At 42.3% G+C, this 19,600-nt stretch overlaps 1 protein-coding gene across 1 annotated transcript in view; it reads right to left on the bottom strand.

The window, feature by feature from the left end:
• The window catches only part of PARP4 (poly(ADP-ribose) polymerase family member 4), a 100,081-nt gene that overhangs the window by 46,033 nt on the left and 34,448 nt on the right, over positions 1-19,600 (bottom strand). The window contains exons 15-21 of the mRNA XM_066258288.1: positions 17,342-17,466; positions 13,873-14,004; positions 10,794-10,880; positions 10,000-10,164; positions 9,286-9,332; positions 9,055-9,133; positions 5,135-5,272 (exon numbers count right to left, since the gene is read on the bottom strand). Coding sequence (XP_066114385.1) covers positions 5,135-5,272; positions 9,055-9,133; positions 9,286-9,332; positions 10,000-10,164; positions 10,794-10,880; positions 13,873-14,004; positions 17,342-17,466 — 773 coding nt within the window. The remainder of the gene's footprint in view (positions 1-5,134; positions 5,273-9,054; positions 9,134-9,285; positions 9,333-9,999; positions 10,165-10,793; positions 10,881-13,872; positions 14,005-17,341; positions 17,467-19,600) is intronic.

Genomic DNA, 19,600 nt, shown 5'->3' with positions numbered 1-19,600 from the left:
GTTTCAATTTTTAAAAAATTTCCCTTAGTGCCTGACCAGTGGTGGCACACTGGATAAGCATTGACCTGGAATGGTGGGGTTGCTGGTTCAAGGCCCAGGGCTTGCCTGGTCAAGGCACATCTGAGAAGCAACTATGAGTTGATGCTTCCCACTCCTCCACCCCCCACCCTGCCTTTCTCTCTCTCTCTCTCTTTCTCTAAAAATCATTAACTAAAATCTTAAAAAAAATGTCTCTTAGCTTCATTGAGATACAATTGATATATAATATTGTGCAAGTTGAAGTTATACAATGTGAAGATTTGATACATAAATATTGTGAAATGATCACCAAATTAAGATCACTGAATCAACCCTGGCTGGTTGGTTCAGTGGTAGAGCGTTGGCTCGGTGTGTCGAAGTCTCAGGTTTGATTCCCAGTCAGGGTACACAGGAGAAGCAATCATCTACTTCTCTACCCCTCCCTTTCCCCCTTTTTTCTTTCTCTCTCTCTCTCTCTTCCCTCTTGCAGCCATGGCTTGACTGGAGCGAGTTGGCCCTGAGAGCTGAGGATGGCTCCATAGCCTGACTCAGGTGCTAAGAAGAGCTCGATTGCTGAGCAATGAAGCAATTCTTCAGATAGGCAAAGTGTGACCCCCTAGTGGGCTTTCCAGGTGGATCCTGATCTGGGCACATGCCAGAGTGTCTCTGCCTCCCTTCCTCTCACAGAATTAAAAAAAAAAAAATTAACATATACATCACCACACATATCTATTTCTTTTTGTAGTGAGAGCATTTCGATCTATTCTCTTGGCAGCTTTCAAGTATATAATTCAGTACTATTAACTATAAATATGTGAGATCATATAGAATTTGTCTTTCTCTGTCTGACTTATTTCACCTAACATAATATCCTGTAGGTCCACATGTTTTTGCAAATGACAGGATATCCTTTTTTTTAAGATTTCTATTTATTCATTTTAGAGAGAGAGAAGGGGGAGGGGCAGGAAGCATCAACACTCATATGTGCCTTGACCAGATGAGCCCTAAACTTTTTTTTAATTAAAAAAATGTTTTGCCTGACCTGGTAGTGGCACAGTGGAGAAAGCGTCGGGCTGGGACACGGAGGACTCAGGTTCGAAACCCTGAGATCACTAGCTTGAGCGTGGACTCATCTGGTTTCAGCAAGGCTCACCAGCTTCAGCCCAAGGTCGCTGGCTTGAGCAAAGGGTCACTCGGTCTGCTGCAGCCCCTCAGTCAAGGCACACATGAGAAAGCAATCAATGAACAACTAAGGTGTGCAATGAAGAATTGATGCTTCTCATCTCTCTCCCTTCCTGTCTGTCCCTCTCTCTGACTCTGTCACACACACAAAAAAATGTTTTTAAATATTTCTACTGATTCAGAGAGAGGAAGGGACAGGGTAAGGGGGAGAGAGAAAGACAGACAGTGAGAGAGAGAAGCATCAACTTGCTGTTTGACTTAGTTGTTCCATTTAGTTGGGAATTCATTGATTGCTTCTATGTGCTGTGACCTCAGTGCGCCATGATGATACTTTATCCACTGAGTCATTCGGCCAGGGCCATGTCTGGTTATTATAAATAATGCTGCAATGAATATTGGGTTGTAGATATCTTTTCAAAATATTGATTTCATATTCTTTGGCTATATAGCCCAAAGTATGATTGCTTCATATAGCAGTTCTATTTTTAACTTTTTAAGAAACCTCCATACTTTTTTCTACAATGGTTGCAACAATCTGCATTCTCATCAACAGTACGTTAGAACTCCCTTTTCGTCACATCCTTGCTAACACCAGTCTTTTGTCTCTTTGATGACAGCTACTCACACAGGTGTGAGGTGATATCTCACTGTGGTTTTAATTTGCATTCCCCTGTTGATTAGTGATGTTGAGCATTTTTTTCATGTACCTATTAGCCATCTGTACATTTTCTTTGGGAAAGTGTCTATTCAAGTCCTTTGCCTATTTTTATTTTATTTACTTATTTGTTTATTGATTTAGTGAGCGAGTGAGAGAGGGGGATTGATAGAGATAGACTATCAGGAAGGGAGAGAGATGAGAAGCATCAATTCGTAGTTGCAGCACCTTAGTTGTTCATTGATTGCTTTCTCATACATGCCTTACTTGACCAGGGGGCTCCAGCTCCAGCTGAATCAGGGACCCCTTGCTCAAGCCAGTGACCTTGGGCTTCAAGCCAGCAATCTCTAGGCTCAAGCCAGAGACCAAGAGTTCATGTCTATGATCCCATGCTCAAGCCAGTGAACATGCACTCATGCTTGGGTTTCTTACATATTTTAGGCATTAACCCCTTATATGATACATAGTTTGCAAATATTTTCTCCTACTCCATAGGCTGTCTCTTCATTTTGTTGATGATTTTCTTTGTTTTTCAAAAGAAGCTTTTTATTTTAATGTAGTCCCACTTGTTCATTTTTGCTTTTGTTGCTTGTACTGTTAGTGCCATTCAAAAAATGCAGCAAGACCAATGTCAAGGAGCTTTTCCCCTTTGTTTTCTTCTAGATGTTACACCGTTTTAGAACTTATGTTTATCTTTTTAATCCACAGAGTTATTTCTGTGAGTGGTGTAAGATAGGGGTCCAACTTCAAAAGATATATAGATATATAGTTTTCCCAAAACCATTTACTGAAAACACTATCCTTTCTTCAGTGAATATTTTTGGCTCCCTTGTCAAATATTTATTGACCATATATACATAGTTTTACTTCTGGGCTCTCAATTATGTTCTATTGGTGTATGTATCTGTTTTAATTATAGCTTTGTAGTATAATTTGAAATCAAGAAGTGTGATGGCTCAGCTTTATTTTTCTTTCTCAAGATATCTCTGGCTATTTGTGGTGGTGTGTGGCTCTATCATGGAATATCTTTCTATTTATTTTCTTCATTTCTTTTTTTTTTTTTATTAAGTGAGAGGTGGGGAGAGAGGCAGGCAGACAGGCTCCCATGTGTGTCCTGATGGAAATCCACCTGGAGAGCCCACTAGGGGGTGATGCTCTGCCTATCTGGAGCTGCTGCTCTGTTGCTTGGCAACCAAGCCTTTTTTTTTTTTTTTTTTTTTTTTTTAAATTTCTGAAGCTGGAAACGGGGAGAGACAGTCAGACAGACTCTCGCATGCGCCTGACCGGGATCCACCCGGCACGCCCACCAGGGGTGACGCTCTGCCCCTCCAGGGCGTCGCTCTGCCACGACCAGAGCCACTCTAGTGCCTGGGGTAGAGGCCAAGGAGCCATCCCCAGCGCCCGGGCCATCTTTGCTCCAATGGAACCTTGGCTGCGGGGAGGGGAAGAGAGAGACAGAGAGGAAGGAGGGGGTGGGAGGTGGAGAAGCAAATGGGCGTTTCTCCTATGTGCCCTGGCCAGGAATCGAACCCCGGGTCCCCCGCATGCCAGGCCGACGCTCTACCGCTGAGCCAACTGGAACCAAGCTATTTTTAGCATCTGAGGCAAGGCCATGGAGCCATCCTCAGTGCCTGGGGCCAAATTGCTTGAGCCGTTTGAGCCATGGCTGCAGGAGGAGGAGAGAAAGAAAAAACGAGAGAAGAGGGAGGAGTGGAGAAGCAGATGGTCTTTTCTCCTGTGTGCCTGACTGGGAATCAAACCCAGGACTTCCATACACTCTAACACTGAGCCAACTGGCAAGGGCTTTCAATTTCTTTTATCAATGTCTTATAGTTCTCAATTCCATCTCCTTGATTAAATTTATTCCTAAGTATTTTATTATTTTTGATGCTATTGTAAATTAATTGTTTTATTTCTTTTTCAAAATGTTTGTTGTTAGTGTACTGAAATATGATTGAGTTTCGTATATTGACCAAGTTTGGTGGCCTTCCCTCCAGGGACTTCTGATCATAGCTAACAGTGGCTAGAGCCAGTTCATTGGCCACATCAGGGTTCATAGCTAGGACCAAGTCTTATATGCCTATTATCTGGTGCACAGGTGGACATGACTCATCCTGGGTCCCCTGGTATACGGTGCTAATGACAGCACCAAGCCAAGCTGGGCTGTAATCAATTTCTCAGGGATATGAAGCTATTTCTGTTTCAGCAGCTGGAACCACGGTCAGCAAGTTGGCTGCCTGAGTGTAAGTGTGCTCACTCAGAATGACTCTCCTCAGTCTTAGACTGCATGGGGTGACACAATCATCTACTACTTGGATCCCAAAGCTCTTACATAGGCAGACAGCATGCACGGATGGATGCCAAATTATTGTTGGTGGTAGAAATACATGTGAGGGACATAGTCATCTTGCTTATGTCATTCTCTATTTTTACTTTAATAAGGAGAGATTCTTCATCACAGCCATACAAAAGGTCTTATGGCTATAAATAATTTTGTATGTTTTTACAGAATCAATATTTAAAATCTACAAAAACTACACAGCCAACCAGTGTAATATCTGAAGGCAAATTTTCCCTTTAGTGGGGATTATGTAAAAATTATAATCTTTACAAGGAACTAAACTACATAGAGGTTTTGGTTGAAACCTCAGAAGTTTGTCATGGTTGATATAATCAGTAATTTTAGTTGTAGTATCTTGGGTGGGGGAGGGAGAGCTCATTTAGTAATGCTTGTTTTCAAGACTAGCAATAATTTCCAAGTTTAAATAATTTATTCTAAAATTTTTTATTGATTGATTGATTTTAGGAAGGGAGAGGGAGGAGAGAGAGAGAGAGAGACAGAGACAGAGAAAAGAATGGAGATATATATATAGAGAGAGGATGACTTGTTGTTCCATTTATTTATGCAGTCATTGGTTGATTCTTATATGTTGCCTGACCATGAGTAGAACCTACAGCTTTGGTGTATCAGGACAACGCTCTAACCAACTGAACTACCTGTCCAGGAATGAAACATTTTTTTCAATAGTCTCCTACTTTTTTTTTTTTTTTTTTTTTTTTTTTAGATTTTATTTATTCATTATAGAGAGGAGAGAGAGAGAGAGAGAGAGAGAGAGAGAGAAGGGGGAGGAGCAGGAAGCATCAACTCCCATATGCGCCTTGACCAGGCAAGCCCAGGGTTTCGAACCGGCAACCTCAGTGTTTCCAGGTTGACGCTTTATCCACTGCGCCACCACAGGTCAGGCAATAGTCTCCTACTTTTAAGTAAGAAGGACTTACCTCACTTTCTTTTTCTGGATGTTTTTCAACCCACATTCTTGGGAGATACACATCAGACAAACCAATGTGGAGAGAAAACCCACTGCTGTCTAAGGAGCTCCCATCCACAGTGCTAATCACAGCTTTGCAGTCTGTGCTCTACAAACAAACAGCAATGACAACAAAGTGAATACAGAACAATACCATAGCATCAATATACACTTACCTGTCAAGTAGCAAGGCCTTGCATAATTTAGATAATTCCACTAAGAATCAACAATGTAGTAACAAATTCTAAAATTATAAAATGTAGGTTTTAGAAGCGTGACCAGTATCATCACTTACCCCCCTGAAGTTCTAAGGTGAATATAAATAGTATAATTTAGGCAAGTTTGAGATAGTCTCACACCCTGGGTACAAACATGAAAGATCTATAAATTCAGTTAAGACTTCTCTGGTGACAGCAGAAAGTACACCAGCTAGTCATAACTTAGAATAGCAAAGGGAAAAATTCAACAAAAAACTTAGAATTATACCTTATTTTAAAATTATATTTTTTGAAATATAAAATCATTTTTAAAAACGTAGACTTTGGCCCTGGCTGGCCAGCTCAGCAGTAGAGCGTTGGCCCGGCGTGTGGAAGTCCTGGGTTTGATTCCTGGCCAGGGCACACAGGAGAAGCGCCCATCTGCTTCTCTACCCTTTCCCCTCTCCTTTCTCTCTCTCTCTCCTACTCCTGCAACCAAGGCTCCATTAGAGCAAAGTTGGTCCAGATGCTGAGGATGGCTCCATGGCCTCTGCCTCAGGTGCTAGAATGGCTCTGGTTAAAACAGAGCAATGCCCCAAATAGGCAGAACATCACCACCTGACAGTTTAGTACTTAGTACTTGTCGGGTGGATTCCGGTCGGGTGCATGTGGGAGTCTGTCTCTCTGCTTCCCCTGCTTCTCACTTCAGAAAAACACACACACAAGAAGTAGACGTTAAGCTTTAAAACCATAAAGGCAATGTGGTCCAGAGTTTGTTCTGGTGTGCCTGCCCCTTTCCAATGTTATTGGTAGCTTCTCCTGTCAGAAGGCGGCATCTCTTCCTCTGCCCTTGAGTCTAGAGTTGGCCACATGACTTACTTTGGCCAATGACACATAGCAGATGTGAGGCCCGTAGAGGCTTGAAAAGTATTTGTGCAATGGGGCCTGCCCTCCCTTATTGCTACTGCCAGACCTTCTGCTACTATATAAACGAACTTGAGCTCGCCTGCTTGATGACAGGAGACACATGGTCATATCCTAACTGACACCAGGCCAAGTATGTGCTTGAGAGCGTTCTAGACAATCCTGTTCCACCCCAGCCACCCCACAAACTGAGAAATAACACATGCTTGTGGTGTTAAACCACAAATTTTAGGATTGTCTATTATACAGCAAAAGCTATCTGATACAAAAGAGTTCTTCAGAATGGATTAAATCCATGTAGTTACCTTCATTCCCTAGCACCCTGGTTGGCAAACTGCGGCTTGCGAGCCACATGAGGCTCTTTGGCCCCTTGAGTGCAGCTCATCCACAAAATACCACGTGCAGGCACTACCTCAATAAGGAATGTACCTACCTATATAGTTTAAGTTTAAAAAATTTGGCTCTCAAAAGAAATTTCAATCATTGTACTGTTGATATTTGGCTCTGTTGACTAAAGAGTTTGCCAACCACTGCCCTAGCAAAACCCTAAACTTCCCTATGGTGAAAGGAAAGCAATAAAAAAAGGATGTGAAACCTAAAGATATTGAGAGCAGGAACAAAGACAATAGCAGACGTCAATAAATTTAAGAGGATGGAAAGTTGATAGAGGTGTGGTAAGTGACCTAGCAGGAGTGGAGGAAGCGACCACCTGAGTAAGAGTGATGGGCAGCCATGTCTGAAAATGTCCTTATTCTGCACACTGCTCTTAGTGAGGTGCTGAATCCTGCACTGAAAATCATCTTCCACAACACTGAAGGGCATGGCCACCGCAGTGGACTCAGTGGTCCTGCAGCACCCGGGGCAGCTCATGCAGGGGTAAGGTATCAGGTATGGCAGGGACCATACCTTCCATGAACACACTAAGTGCTAAACTGTCAGACCTTCAGGCCCTCTCCCCTATCTAAGAAGTCAAGTCACTGGCACCAGGAGCTAGCACCCTGCTCTCTCACTAAAGAAAATTGAAGATTTATTACTAAGAGAAATTCAACCAAATGGAATCCAGACTCAGGAATCCCAGGCATTATGGAGTACAGGAGTATAGGGCTGCACATGGGACTGAAGTGACAGTTGGCACCCCACAACACAGGACCCTTGGTTGCCTCCTCTACTTTATGAACATCCTGGAGGTGTTCTGAATAACGACAGAGGTGGCTGAAACACCACGATGGTATCTCCAGCACACAGCTGCCAGGGACCTCTGATGCAGGCCATTGGCCTGCTCGCCCCACTCACTGCAGAATGACTCACAGGCTTCCTTGGTGTCGCAGTTAAAGGTGGCCATAGGCTGGTCACCCAAACATTTGAGGAAAAGCCTCTAACATGACATGTGGAGACCAAACACACAAAAAGCCAGAAAGAACTCAAAGGAAGGAGATACAACACAGAACAGAAGGAAAAATGTGTGATGAATGTTCTCTGAGACATGAAAGAGATGCTCTTGTATCTGTGAAATACACAAGACGCTATAAAAGGGGAAGACAGACCAGAACAGAGTTCTTGGAAACAAAAATATACCAGGACTAAAATAAACATTTCAGGATAATTTAGAATTGAGAAAATCACTCAGAAAAAAAACAATAAAAAGGGTGATAGGAGAGAAGACATAAAAAATAAGAGGCACAAAACTCAGGGCACAGATGGAGGGTGCTACAGAGAGAGGAGAGAGAAGACCAGCTTACATTTATTTTATTTTTTTATACTTTAAAAAAATATAAATCCCAGAATGCACACCCATGAATTATATATAATGAATGAATATCATAGTATTATGAAATTTCAGAAAACCAGGGATAAAAAGATCTGAAATCTTTGCAGAATTAAAATATAAAAGACATAATAGGCTACAAGCAAAGAATGGGAGATAAAAATATCATTTAACTTCTCAAAAGTAATATTGGAAGCTGGAAGGCAATGTCTTCAATATTCTAAGGTAAGACGATTTCCAGCCTTGGATTCAGCATCTCACCAAGAGCAGGTGGAATAAGGACATTTTCCAACATTGCTTCCCATCACTCTTACTCAGGAAGGAAATGAGGTTGTGTTGTGCCAAATTGAGGGAACAAGAAAGAAGAAAAAGATAAACCCATAGGAGGCCTCGATAGCCAAGCTGGGTGGAATAGAGAGACAGAGGGACAATATCTGGGGGTGGAGGACATAAATTAATGGATTCTCTGAAACATTCAACAGTGTGAATGGTATGTAGAGGGCTTTTAAAGCATTTGAGAAGAACGGTCCTCAAAGACTAAGCAAATAAAAAATGCAATTTTTTTCCCCAGAAAAAAATATATAAAGAGGTAAAAAAAAAAGTCATCATAACATATTTCTTGGTTCAACAGTAAACATCACTTACATAATCATAATAATGTAAACACTGAAGTTGATTTAACCAAAAATTGTGAAGTAACTTTTGGAATAAGGGGGAGAGGAAAAGTGGGGAGCAAAGTGAGTGAGGACTTCCACCATAACAAGAATTAAAAGAAAATTTCTGAAATAGATCAGGAACAAGCAGCAAAGTTGTTTAATCTGAAACTTTGGGGCCACCAGAAGAGAGCTACAATATGCAAGTGGCTCACTGCCTTGGGACTGCTGCTGCTTCCCCAAGCTGTCAGTAGCATTTCACACTTTTAAAACATGTGCATGTCTTGCTTTCATAACATATAATTAATATTAAAATAAGAGCTCTTGAGAAATAAAGCAAAGATTTACTAACCTTTTTTTTCAGTTCATGTGTATCACTAGAAATGAATTCAATCACGTATGGCATCTCAATAGACATACTCAGAGAGAAGCTACCAAAAATGAAGCGAAAGTTGTGTTAGTTTACTATCTTAACTATTAAACAGCTACCTGTAATTGTTTCACATAATTTTATAAAAATTTAAGCCATAAAAAAATGAATGCCCATTGAATGATTGTCAGGTTTTACATTTTAGGCACTAACCTTTGCTTTGTTCCGATTTCCTTTATACAAATCTTCTCTATTCTATCCTGTTAAAAGAAATATCTGTATAAGTATCAAGTTTTACAATGAGACTCTAAACTGAATGTAATGTCACAAAGGCCACAACCTATAGCAGCAACAAGACAGCTGGTCTCACTTTGGAATAGTGAAACACTAAGCATTTGTTCATGGGATGACAGTAACTTCTAGAAGGTAACTGATAATCAGGATAATTTATAACCTTTTCAACTATACATACAAATACACATATACGTATACATACAATTTCTTTTTTGTGTGTGTGACAGAGAGAGTGACAGAGAGGGGCAGATAAGGACAGACAGGCATCAATTCTTTGTTGTGGCTCCTTGGTTGTTCATTCATTGATTTCTCATATGTGCCTTGACCAGCGGGCTACGGCAGACTGAGTGACCCCTTGCTCAAGCCAGAGAACTATGCTGACGAGTTGGCACTCAGGGCCAGCGAAATCAGGACTTTGAACTGGTGACCTCAGCAACCCAGGTCAACACTTTAACCACTGGTTAGGCTGTCTTTATTCTTTTATTTTACAAACAGTACATTTGTCTAAATGCATATATGTCATTAACATTGACTCTATGCCAAAAGGATTAGATTATTTTGGATATTTTTTCTTCTCTATGCATAAATCACACACAAAAAAGGTTATTTAAATCTTATCTTAAGCACATGAACCTGGATATTTTCATTCAAAGCTTTGTCCTGTTGCCAGGGTGCGACGGTGGCAGGCATGAAGAAGATGGCCACGGTGTTTTGGATGCTGAGTTCCGTGATGTAGGTAATTTTGATGAGAACTTTAGCCTTGGGGGGTAAGTTTCCAACACTTACAGTAAAAACATCCTGAGACAGAAACATGTTACTTAGCTTATGACTCAAATGCATATTCATTCTATGCTAGCTAACCCTATGACATGAACCACCAGAATTTCAATGTGCCAGATTCTTCATCAGAAAACAAGAATAGAGCCTACAAGCCAAGCACTGGTGGCATTGTTTAATGTCAAAAAGATTTTATTTATATATAATCACATAATATATATTATGCCATTAATATATTATAGTATGAGAACATACTTCAGAACCCTATAGAAATGCCTCTCTGGATTATGATTTGGTGAAAATGAAATAAATTGCTAAGTGAGCTTCATTCTAGGAAACACTAAATAATTACCATATTTTACCAGAAGGTGAAAATTATGTATCCTAAATGTCTTCTTTTTGTTGTCACTTCTGGGAAACCAGTTCCCAAAGACAGAAATGGCTCTTATTTGTTTGGTCACATGAATTAGATAAGCCCAGTGGGTATGACCAGCTTGACCTCCCCTCGCTAACAGCACATGAAAGCCTAGGGCCAAAATAATTTAAATTATCTAGTTCCGACTATGAATTTTTATATTTCAAATCATTTTCCAACTCCTTTTCCCTTCCTAGTAAGTGTGCTAGACTAATGGATGAATGTCCAGCCTTACGGGTGCATCCTGGTCCATCAGGTAAGCGCCATGGCCTTGACTGATCGCTTCTCGGTATTCTCGGCGGGCAGCCTCCTTTTCGTTGATCTGGAAAAGATGATTTTTATATTAGTCATAATATGAATAGTGATTTCAGACTTTAGTAAAGAAAACTTCATCATTCAAACCTATGCAAAAAGAGAAAACTAAGAGTCTAAGATGAATGGATGTATATAAAATAATCATCAATGATCATTCTTATCTAGTAAGACTTTAATCAAAGCCTGACCTGTGTTAGTGCAGTGGATAAAGCGTCAACCTGCAACGCTGAGGTCCCTGGTTCAAAACCCTGGGCTTGCCTGGCCAAGGCAAATAAGAGAAGCTACTACTATGAGTTGGTGCTTCCCACGCCTCCTCCCATCTCCCTTTCTCTCTTGTCTCTAAAAATCAATAAATAAAATCTTGGAAAAAAGAAGAATTTGAATCAGAAAAGGCTAACTAAAGAGAATTCTCTTTAAGTTGGGATCAAAATATTTTAGTCAATAGTGGAAAAAAATGTTTGGAACTTTATGTTGAACAAAAAAATAAGTTGAGCTTATCTTAAATGTAATGAAATGTGAAGCATTATTGCAACTGTGGACTAATCTTTAGACTTAACAAAGAAAGAATCAACTGTTACTTTTGTCACAATTTTCCTTAAAAGGTTAGAACAACAGCCTTCACTTCATTTCAGTTTAACCTTTTTTTTTTTTCCTGCAAAAAGCTTTAATGTTTCCATTTGGCCCAAGGCATGGAAGAGGGCTCCAGGGTAGCTAAAAGGATACCTACTGGTTGCAAGCAACAGCTTAGGCAGAAGCTGAACACCAGCGGTGCAGAGAGGTCACTCAAAGGCCTCAGCACCAAAGGCTGAGTCATGCTTGAGAGTGAGGCTTTATGAGACACTCACTCGGCCCAGCCTGGGGGCAGGGCAGCCTGCAGAGGTTGGTGAGGTGGTCACCTATCTTCATGATAATTTTCACCCCCTCATCCAGGAAGTGGTTCTTCGGGAAGTCCAAGATGAGGGTTTGTGTGGGCAAAACCCAGGACCTGCAGACCCAAAGGGCCTGGTTTGGGTACTTCTCCATGGCCATGGTGGCTTCTACAGTGTCCTGCGTTTTACCCTACTCATCTTGGGACAACTTCAACACATTGTGGAAGAAAATACGCCACCATGCTGGTCTTGCATCAAGAGATACTTGGGGGTCCTCACACTTCTCAGCCAACTCACAGAAGAAGCAGCCCACAGCCTCCAGAGCCATAGCATTGTGGTAGAAAGAAGCTCAGAGAGAGGTGGGTATAGGAGGCCCGCAGATGCAGGGTGACCAGCTTCCACCTCAGTGGAATAATTCTAATGAGTTTGGGAGCTCATGGTTGCTTGGCAATGAGGAATTAGTTAAGGTCAAAAAACAGTGTTCGCTGGTCTAGGAGGTTGATGGTGGCTGAGATGGTTCTGAGGGTGGTGACTGAGGAAGAGGTTGGGGGTGGTTGAAGGCTGGAAGAAGGGGCATCCCTGGCTCTGTTCCATCCAAACACTGCTGAAATAAGAGATAGATCTGGGGGCCAGCTGAGGGCACTGCCCAGGTACTTTTATAGCAGGATGCACAGGATCATGTTTTGCAAAAACATGTAAGGGTGTGGGACAGCTGTGCTGGGCTTGCTTGCTGGTTTACCCGCTGCAAGCACTTTGCCTGATTGGTGCATGAGCACGTGGCAGTGCCACGTGTGTATGGCCTGTGTAAGGCTGTGGGTGCTTGTGCTCGGGGGGATTGTGGCTATGCAGATGGCCTGCCCGCCTCTGTGTGGGGGGGCCATTTTGCTATTTGTTTGCCTGAGAGGAGGTTTCCCCTGCCTGTGTGCTTGTCCCCATTGTGAGACTTTATTAAATGGAATGGCCCAACCCTTTCCAGCTCCACAGTTTTTTTACCGTCTGCCTGAATCCAATGTGGACCTGCCTTGGCTTGGCCACCAGCATTACAAAGGGCTTCACCAATTTTCCAATATGCCTTTTTTTATTTTTAGATTTTATTTATTGATTTTTAGAAAGAGAAGAGAAGGGGGGGGGGAGGAGAAGCAGGAAGCATCAACTCGTAGTGATTGCTTCCTGTATGTGCTTTGACTGGGCAAGCCCAGGGTTTTATTTTTTATTTTATTTTATTTTTATTTTTTTAAATGCCTCTTGACAGACTAAGACTATATTAAACCTCAGACTTTTTTTATTTTTTCTTATTTATTTATTTTTATTTATTCATTTTAGAGAGGAGAGGGAGAGACAGAGGGAGAGGGAGAGAGGAGAGACAGAGAAAGAGAAGGGGGGGGGAGGAGCTGGAAGCATCAACTCCCATATGTGCCTTGACCAGGCAAGCCCAGGGTTTCGAACCAGCGACCTCAGCATTTCCAGGTTGACACTTTATCCACTGCGCCACCACAGGTCAGGCCAAGCCCAGGGTTTTAAACTAGTGACCTCAGCATTCTAGGTTGATGGTCCACTGTACCTAACATGTCTCTCTTAGACCTTTGATACTGAAATCACTTTTTTAAAAAAAAGATTTTATTTATTGATTTTACCCAGAAAGAGAGAAAAAGGAGAGAGAGAAGAGAAGAGAGAGAGAAGGGTGGAATAAGTATTGACTCATAGTTGCTTCACTTTAGTTGTTCATTGATTGCTTGTTGTATGTTCCTTAATTGGGCAAGCCTGAGGTTTGGAACCAGTGACCTCAGCCTTCCCGGTCAACCTCAGCATTGCAGGTCAATGCTCTAACCACTGCACCACCACAGGCCAGGTGAAATCACTTTCTGTTCAAGTGCCTAGGCAAATAATTTGTTGGGCACTGGCCAATGAAGAGGGGACGGGTTGGAACAGAAACCAGGTAGTCAGGGAGAGATGTGTGAGTAGAAGTTAATTGTATAAGTGCTTAGTGTTCTGTTCTTCAAAGAACACTTTTGTTTTATGATAAGACTGCTGCTCAAGCCCAAACTGTAGGGACTCAAATAATGAAGGTTTGAATAAATGGGAAACTGACTTTAGAACCAAAGAGTAATCACAATGCATTTTTCTCCTTACCTTTCCCACTATGTGCTTTTTGTTGATGAATGCTTCGAAACCACACACAGCTGCCTTATCATCCAAAGGAAAAATATATTTTGCCTCAATGGGTACATGACTCTGATTTGTGTATGTCTGAAAAATAATAACCTGAAGAAGAAGTAAAAACATGAACTTGATGAAACCGTATGGAACAACTGTTTGCAGACCCACCATAAATGAAAACTATGCCTATATTCTTTGTATGATCGGGCACTCAAAAAGTAAGCAATTTTAGATAATGTTGATAAAAGTATTTTTACTAGGACTTAAAACTAAGATACTGTGGGGCAGCTGTGTTAGGCTTGCTCACTGCTTTACCGGCTGCAAGCACTTTGCCTGATTGGTGCCTGAGCACATGGCAGAGCCACATGTGTGTGACCTATGTAAGGCTGTGGGTGCTTGTGCTCAGGAAGAGGGGAGTGTGGATGGTGGATTGCCTGCCCGCCACTGTGAGGGGCCATTCTTCCTGTTTACGTGCCAGAGAAGAGGTTTTCCCTGCCTGTGTGCTTGTCCGCCATTGTGAGACTTTATTAAATGGAATGGCCCAATGCTTTCTGGCTCCACAGTTTCTCTACCAGCTGCCAGAATCCAATGTGGACTTAGCTGGCCTTCGCCACCGGCATTACGGTTACCGTACAAATTTTTGATATCTTAATTTTCGTCCTTCAGGCAAAACTATTATACAGGGTGAGGCAAAGGTAGGTTTATAGTTGTTCATAAGAAAAATAATACAATGATTAAGAAATAATAATACAAGAATAAACTATTTCCTGTACTCTCAACTGTAAACCTACTTTTGCCCCACCCTGTATAACTAAACTAGAAACTTTGAACTCATTCCAAGAAGAGTCAAATGAGTGAACCATTGAATAAAAAAAAGCCATGGCTGAGTCATGAGTTAATTTGAGCAAACTTCCCTAAGAAAAAAGCCTTATGAGGTTTGAAAAACCAGATGGTGCAAGTTGTCTATCCAAAGTAACATAGGGAGGGCACATGTCTCTTCTTGTAACATAGTCATTTGTTTTGTGTCTACTGTATATGAAAAAAATGCCCTGGGTTCTTCTATGTAGTAATCACAACACTTGCAGAAAGGTATTATTTCCATTTCTCATGTGAGGAAACTGAGGTACAAAGAAGTTAAATAATTCTTCAAGGTCCCAGTGCTAGAAAGGAATGAGCAGATTCACAGCAAGCCTTTCAAACTCCAACTCCTGTGCTTTGTTCAGTCCATACCAGGATGCATTACAGCACAGTCATTAAGAACCTGGACTCTCGAAGAAATTCAGGCTGATGACAGGGTTTTCTACCTTAGAAAAGGTGTGAGGGGCACAGGGTTGCTACAATCTCAAATTCACCCAGATATCCTTTAATTTTTTCCTACCCAATCTCTTTCATACAACTGTGACTACCCAGAGTTATACCTCAGAACTCAATCTCTCCAAGTAAAGCTTTGACTTCTGTGAACATGTAAAGGACTTGCTCCAAAGTTTAAACAATGATCAGCTGTTTACACCATGGGAAAGAAATATAACCTGGAGTCAGCTCAGCCTTGTGCTTTCTCATATCATTTTATGTCTCTGAGCATCAGCACCCTCACCTACTGTGGGTATGGATCAGAGCGGGGCCAGTGTAGAGGTCAGAGAGATGTAAGCTGGCATACATGTGGGTAGCATGCTCTTGCCCATGCCACCATTTTCCCCAGTTAAGGCAATCACTAAATTTAACTTGATTTCCTTATGGAAGAGAGAGCAATACCACAACACTGGATTTATACCACAACAGGTGTTCTTATTCTCCTAAGAGGTCTTTCAGGTTGTTCAACATAATCATTAGTGTTTAGAAGCAATAGTGAGGTCAACTCTTAGAAAATAAAGAGTTTTAGAAAACTGAGCACTTCCAGAGTTCCACCACAGTGGGCAAACCTACATGCAGGTAATGCCATCTTCAGCTCCAGTCTTTCTCTCTGTCCCATATCCATCAGCAAATCTTATTGTTCTACTGTCAATCCTTGCCAGACCCTATCACTTCTTACTACCCCCACTACCAACATTCTGGTCCAAGTACCATCACCCTTGACTGAATTACTCAGTAGTCACCTACATTTGGCGCTGTGGGGTGCCCCCAGTTGTCCCTTTCAGGACTAAGGCTGCTGGGAGTATCACCTGCTGTGTCCCTCCCCAGTCAATGAACTCTGACAAAGATGAACTGCCTCACTCAAGGTTATGACCCTGCCCCCAAGGGGCAGCCACATCCAATGACTGGTCCCTGTGGGGTAGAAGGCCTGACACCCTGGCCTCACTTCAGAACATCTCTGAAAGACTGGCTTCAGAGCTCCCGCTGAGATTGTCAGGACGCTTGTATGCCTGTCACAGTCCACTTCTCCTTCTGCCAGATCCTGACTCTTGTGCTCTCTTAACAAGTGTCCTCCAGAGAGCACTTCCCAATAAGCTTTCTGAAACAATTTCCATCTAGAGTCTGTTTCCAGAGAACTTGATCTAAGATGTCTCTAACTGATTCTCTTTGGTCTGTCATCAACATGAGTGGTGGTCAGTGTGATCCCGATTTCATCACTCCTCTGACAAACATCTTTGAAAGGTTTCCATTTTACTCAAGAGTTATGGACATAATGTCCTGGGTCCTGACGTGAGCTGCCCTCTCCTAACCCCCCTCTCTGACCCAGCTCCTACCAGGCTTCCCCTTTCCATTACACTTGGTGTCCCTTGACCACATCAGGCTCACTCCCATCTCAGGACCTTTGCATGTGCTGCTTCCTTTGCCTGGAATGAACACCCCTCAGATGTCGACATGGTTTAGTCCCTCACTTCCTACACATCTGTGCTCAGGTGTCACCTTCTCAGTGAGGCCTTCCTTGGTTGTCCCATTTCCAAGCTGAAACCCTTCCAACCTGCACAGCTCCCATCCCTTCCTGCTTTTATTTTTGTCTGTAGTACCTACCACCATGTGACATGGCATGTACTTTATTTATTAAAGATTTTAGTTAGTGATTTTACAGAAAGAGGAGAGGGAGGGGGCGGAAAACAAGAAGTTTTAACTCATAGTTGCTTCACTTTAGTTGTTCATAGCTTGCTCGTCGTGTGTGCCTTGACTGGGCAAGCCCAGGGCTTCGAACTGGCAACCTCAGTGTTCTGGGTCAAGGCTCTATGCACTGCACCATCACAGGCTAGGCAGGCATGTACTTATTGATCACGTTTGTTACCTGGTCCGCCAATGTGGCGTATGCTCTGTGAGGACAGAGTTTTCACACTGTTCGTTGCCATATACCCAGAGCCTAGAACAGGGTCCAGCATGCAGTAGGTGCTCAATGAATAAATGTATTTAGAAATGTAATGGTACATGTGTGTTGAGTTCACACAACTGTAATCCAGTTCTCATTTATGACTGACATCCATTTGGTTTAAGTACCATAAAACAACAAAGAGCTCACCTGGGCTACAAAGTCTATTATTTTCCCCTTGATATGCACGTCCTTAAGAGGAATTAAATTCCCAGAGGTGTCCTGAAGGCCAGCCTTGATGCTGTTGAAAGGTTTAGTGTCTGGTAACTGGTATTCTAGACATTAAAAATATTCATGTTAGCTTTTAAAACCATCCCTGAACTCTCTACTTTTGTTATCTTGACCTTTAATCCTTCTCCTCCCCTTCATACATGATATTTTAGGAGAAACAGACAAATATCATTTTATGAATTTTTGGTAGCCAATTCTGAAGAGCCAGTGGTTCCACATGAAAAGAAGGGAGGCAGCACCATCAACACACACTCTGCCATTTAAATCTATAGATGTAGAGAGGCCATCTTGAAAACCGTCATGCTACTACTGAAAGGCACACATGTAAGCATACAGGCAGGTACACAATGGTCTTAAGAAGATCTAGGCCTGACCTGTGGTGGCGCAGTGGATAAAGCATCAACCTGGAAACGCTGAGGTTGCCGGTTCAAAACCCTGGGCTTGCCTGGTCAAGGCACATATGGGAGTTGATGCTTCCTGCTCCTCCCCCTTCTCTCTCTCTCTCTCTCTCTCTCCTCTCTATAATGAATAAATAAAATCTTAAAAAAAACAAACCTCTACAATCTTTAAAAAAAATGAATATAAAAAATAAAAAATAAAAAAGATCTGAATAAGAGCAGCTTAGACTGACTCTATCTATCTGACTAGATATCTGCACTCCCTGCCTTGTAATTTTGAACTGGTCAGTCAGTATTATTTATTGTGCTACAAAAGCATGTTGGAGAAATATGAGATTCTCTAGACTTTTTTTTTCTTTCATTTTTTCCATTGATTTGGAGGGGGCAGAAGAGAGAGGCATCAACTCACTGTTGCACTTAGTTGTTCCATTTAGTTGTGAATTCATTGCTTGCTTCCCATATGTGCTCTGACTGGGGATTGAACCTGTGACCTTGGCATACTGGAAAAATGCCCTATCTACTGTGCCACCTGGCCAGGGCAAGATTCCTTAGACTTTTGATTCCAAGGATGACTAAAACAAACTCCCAATACAGCATATTAAAAAATATTCAGGCCCTGGCCGGTTGGCTCAGCGGTAGAGCGTCGGCCTAGCGTGCGGAGGACCCGGGTTCGATTCCCGGCCAGGGCACATAGGAGAAGCGCCCATTTGCTTCTCCACCCTTCCGCCACGCTTTCCTCTCTGTCTTTCTCTTCCCCTCCCGCAGGCCAAGGCTCCATTGGAGCAAAGATGGCCCGGGCGCTGGGCATGGCTCTGTGGCCTCTGCCTCAGGCGCTAGAGTGGCTCTGGTCGCAATATGGCGACGCCCAGGATGGGCAGAGCATCGCCTCCTGGGGGGCAGAGCACCGCCCCTGGTGGGCGTGCCGGGTGGATCCCGGTCGGGCGCATGCGGGAGTCTGTCTGACTGTCTCTCCCTGTTTCCAGCTTCAGAAAAATGAAAAATGAAAAAAAAAATTAAAAAAAAAATATTCATATACTATATTTTGTAGTACAAAAATACAGATGTGGTTAGAAGTATTAAGATATACCCTTCCGCTTGATTAGGCAGTGGTGCAGTGGATAGAGCATTGGACTGGAATGCAGAAGACCCAGGTTCGAAACCCTGAGGTCTCTGGCTTGAGCACGGGCTCACCAGCTTGAGCATGGGGTCACTGGCTTGAGTGTGGGATCATAGACATGACCCCATTGTCGCTGGCTTGAGCAAAGGGTCACTTGCTCTGTTGTAGCCCCCCAGTCAAGGCACAATGAGAAAGCAATCAATGAACAACTAAAGTGATGCAACAAAGAATTAATGCTTCTCATCTCTCTCCCTTCCTGTCTGTCTGTCCTTATCTGTCCCTCTCTCTGTCTCTGTCACATACACAAAAAAAGATATATGGTACTGTTCCTAGACACATCATTTAATGACTCCCAGAGAAAAATGGGAGTATTCTTGAACATACAGGAAGTCATACATTTCTAATAAAAAAATACTTTGATCAGAGTTAAAAAATGTTTCTGTATATTTCCAATGCTATTAATAATATTATAGTAGTTTGGGCTTCTGATTTCCTAAGAAGCTACCATCCCCTCATTTACCCATACTACTAATGTATGAGCTGCACATTACAATTTTGATGGGGGTGCTTTCACTTATCATATGCAGTCCTCACAGTAGCACTGTGGTGTGGATATTGGTCTTATTCTCCTTGTAGAGAAGCTGACTCCTGGAGACATGATGT

The sequence above is a fragment of the Saccopteryx bilineata genome, chromosome 2 (genome assembly GCF_036850765.1).
Source record: "Saccopteryx bilineata isolate mSacBil1 chromosome 2, mSacBil1_pri_phased_curated, whole genome shotgun sequence".
In the NCBI taxonomy this organism is placed as follows: Eukaryota; Metazoa; Chordata; class Mammalia; order Chiroptera; family Emballonuridae; genus Saccopteryx; species Saccopteryx bilineata.
The sequence above is the reverse complement of the archived record's forward strand: the minus strand, read 5'-3'. Positions and strand labels throughout refer to the sequence as shown.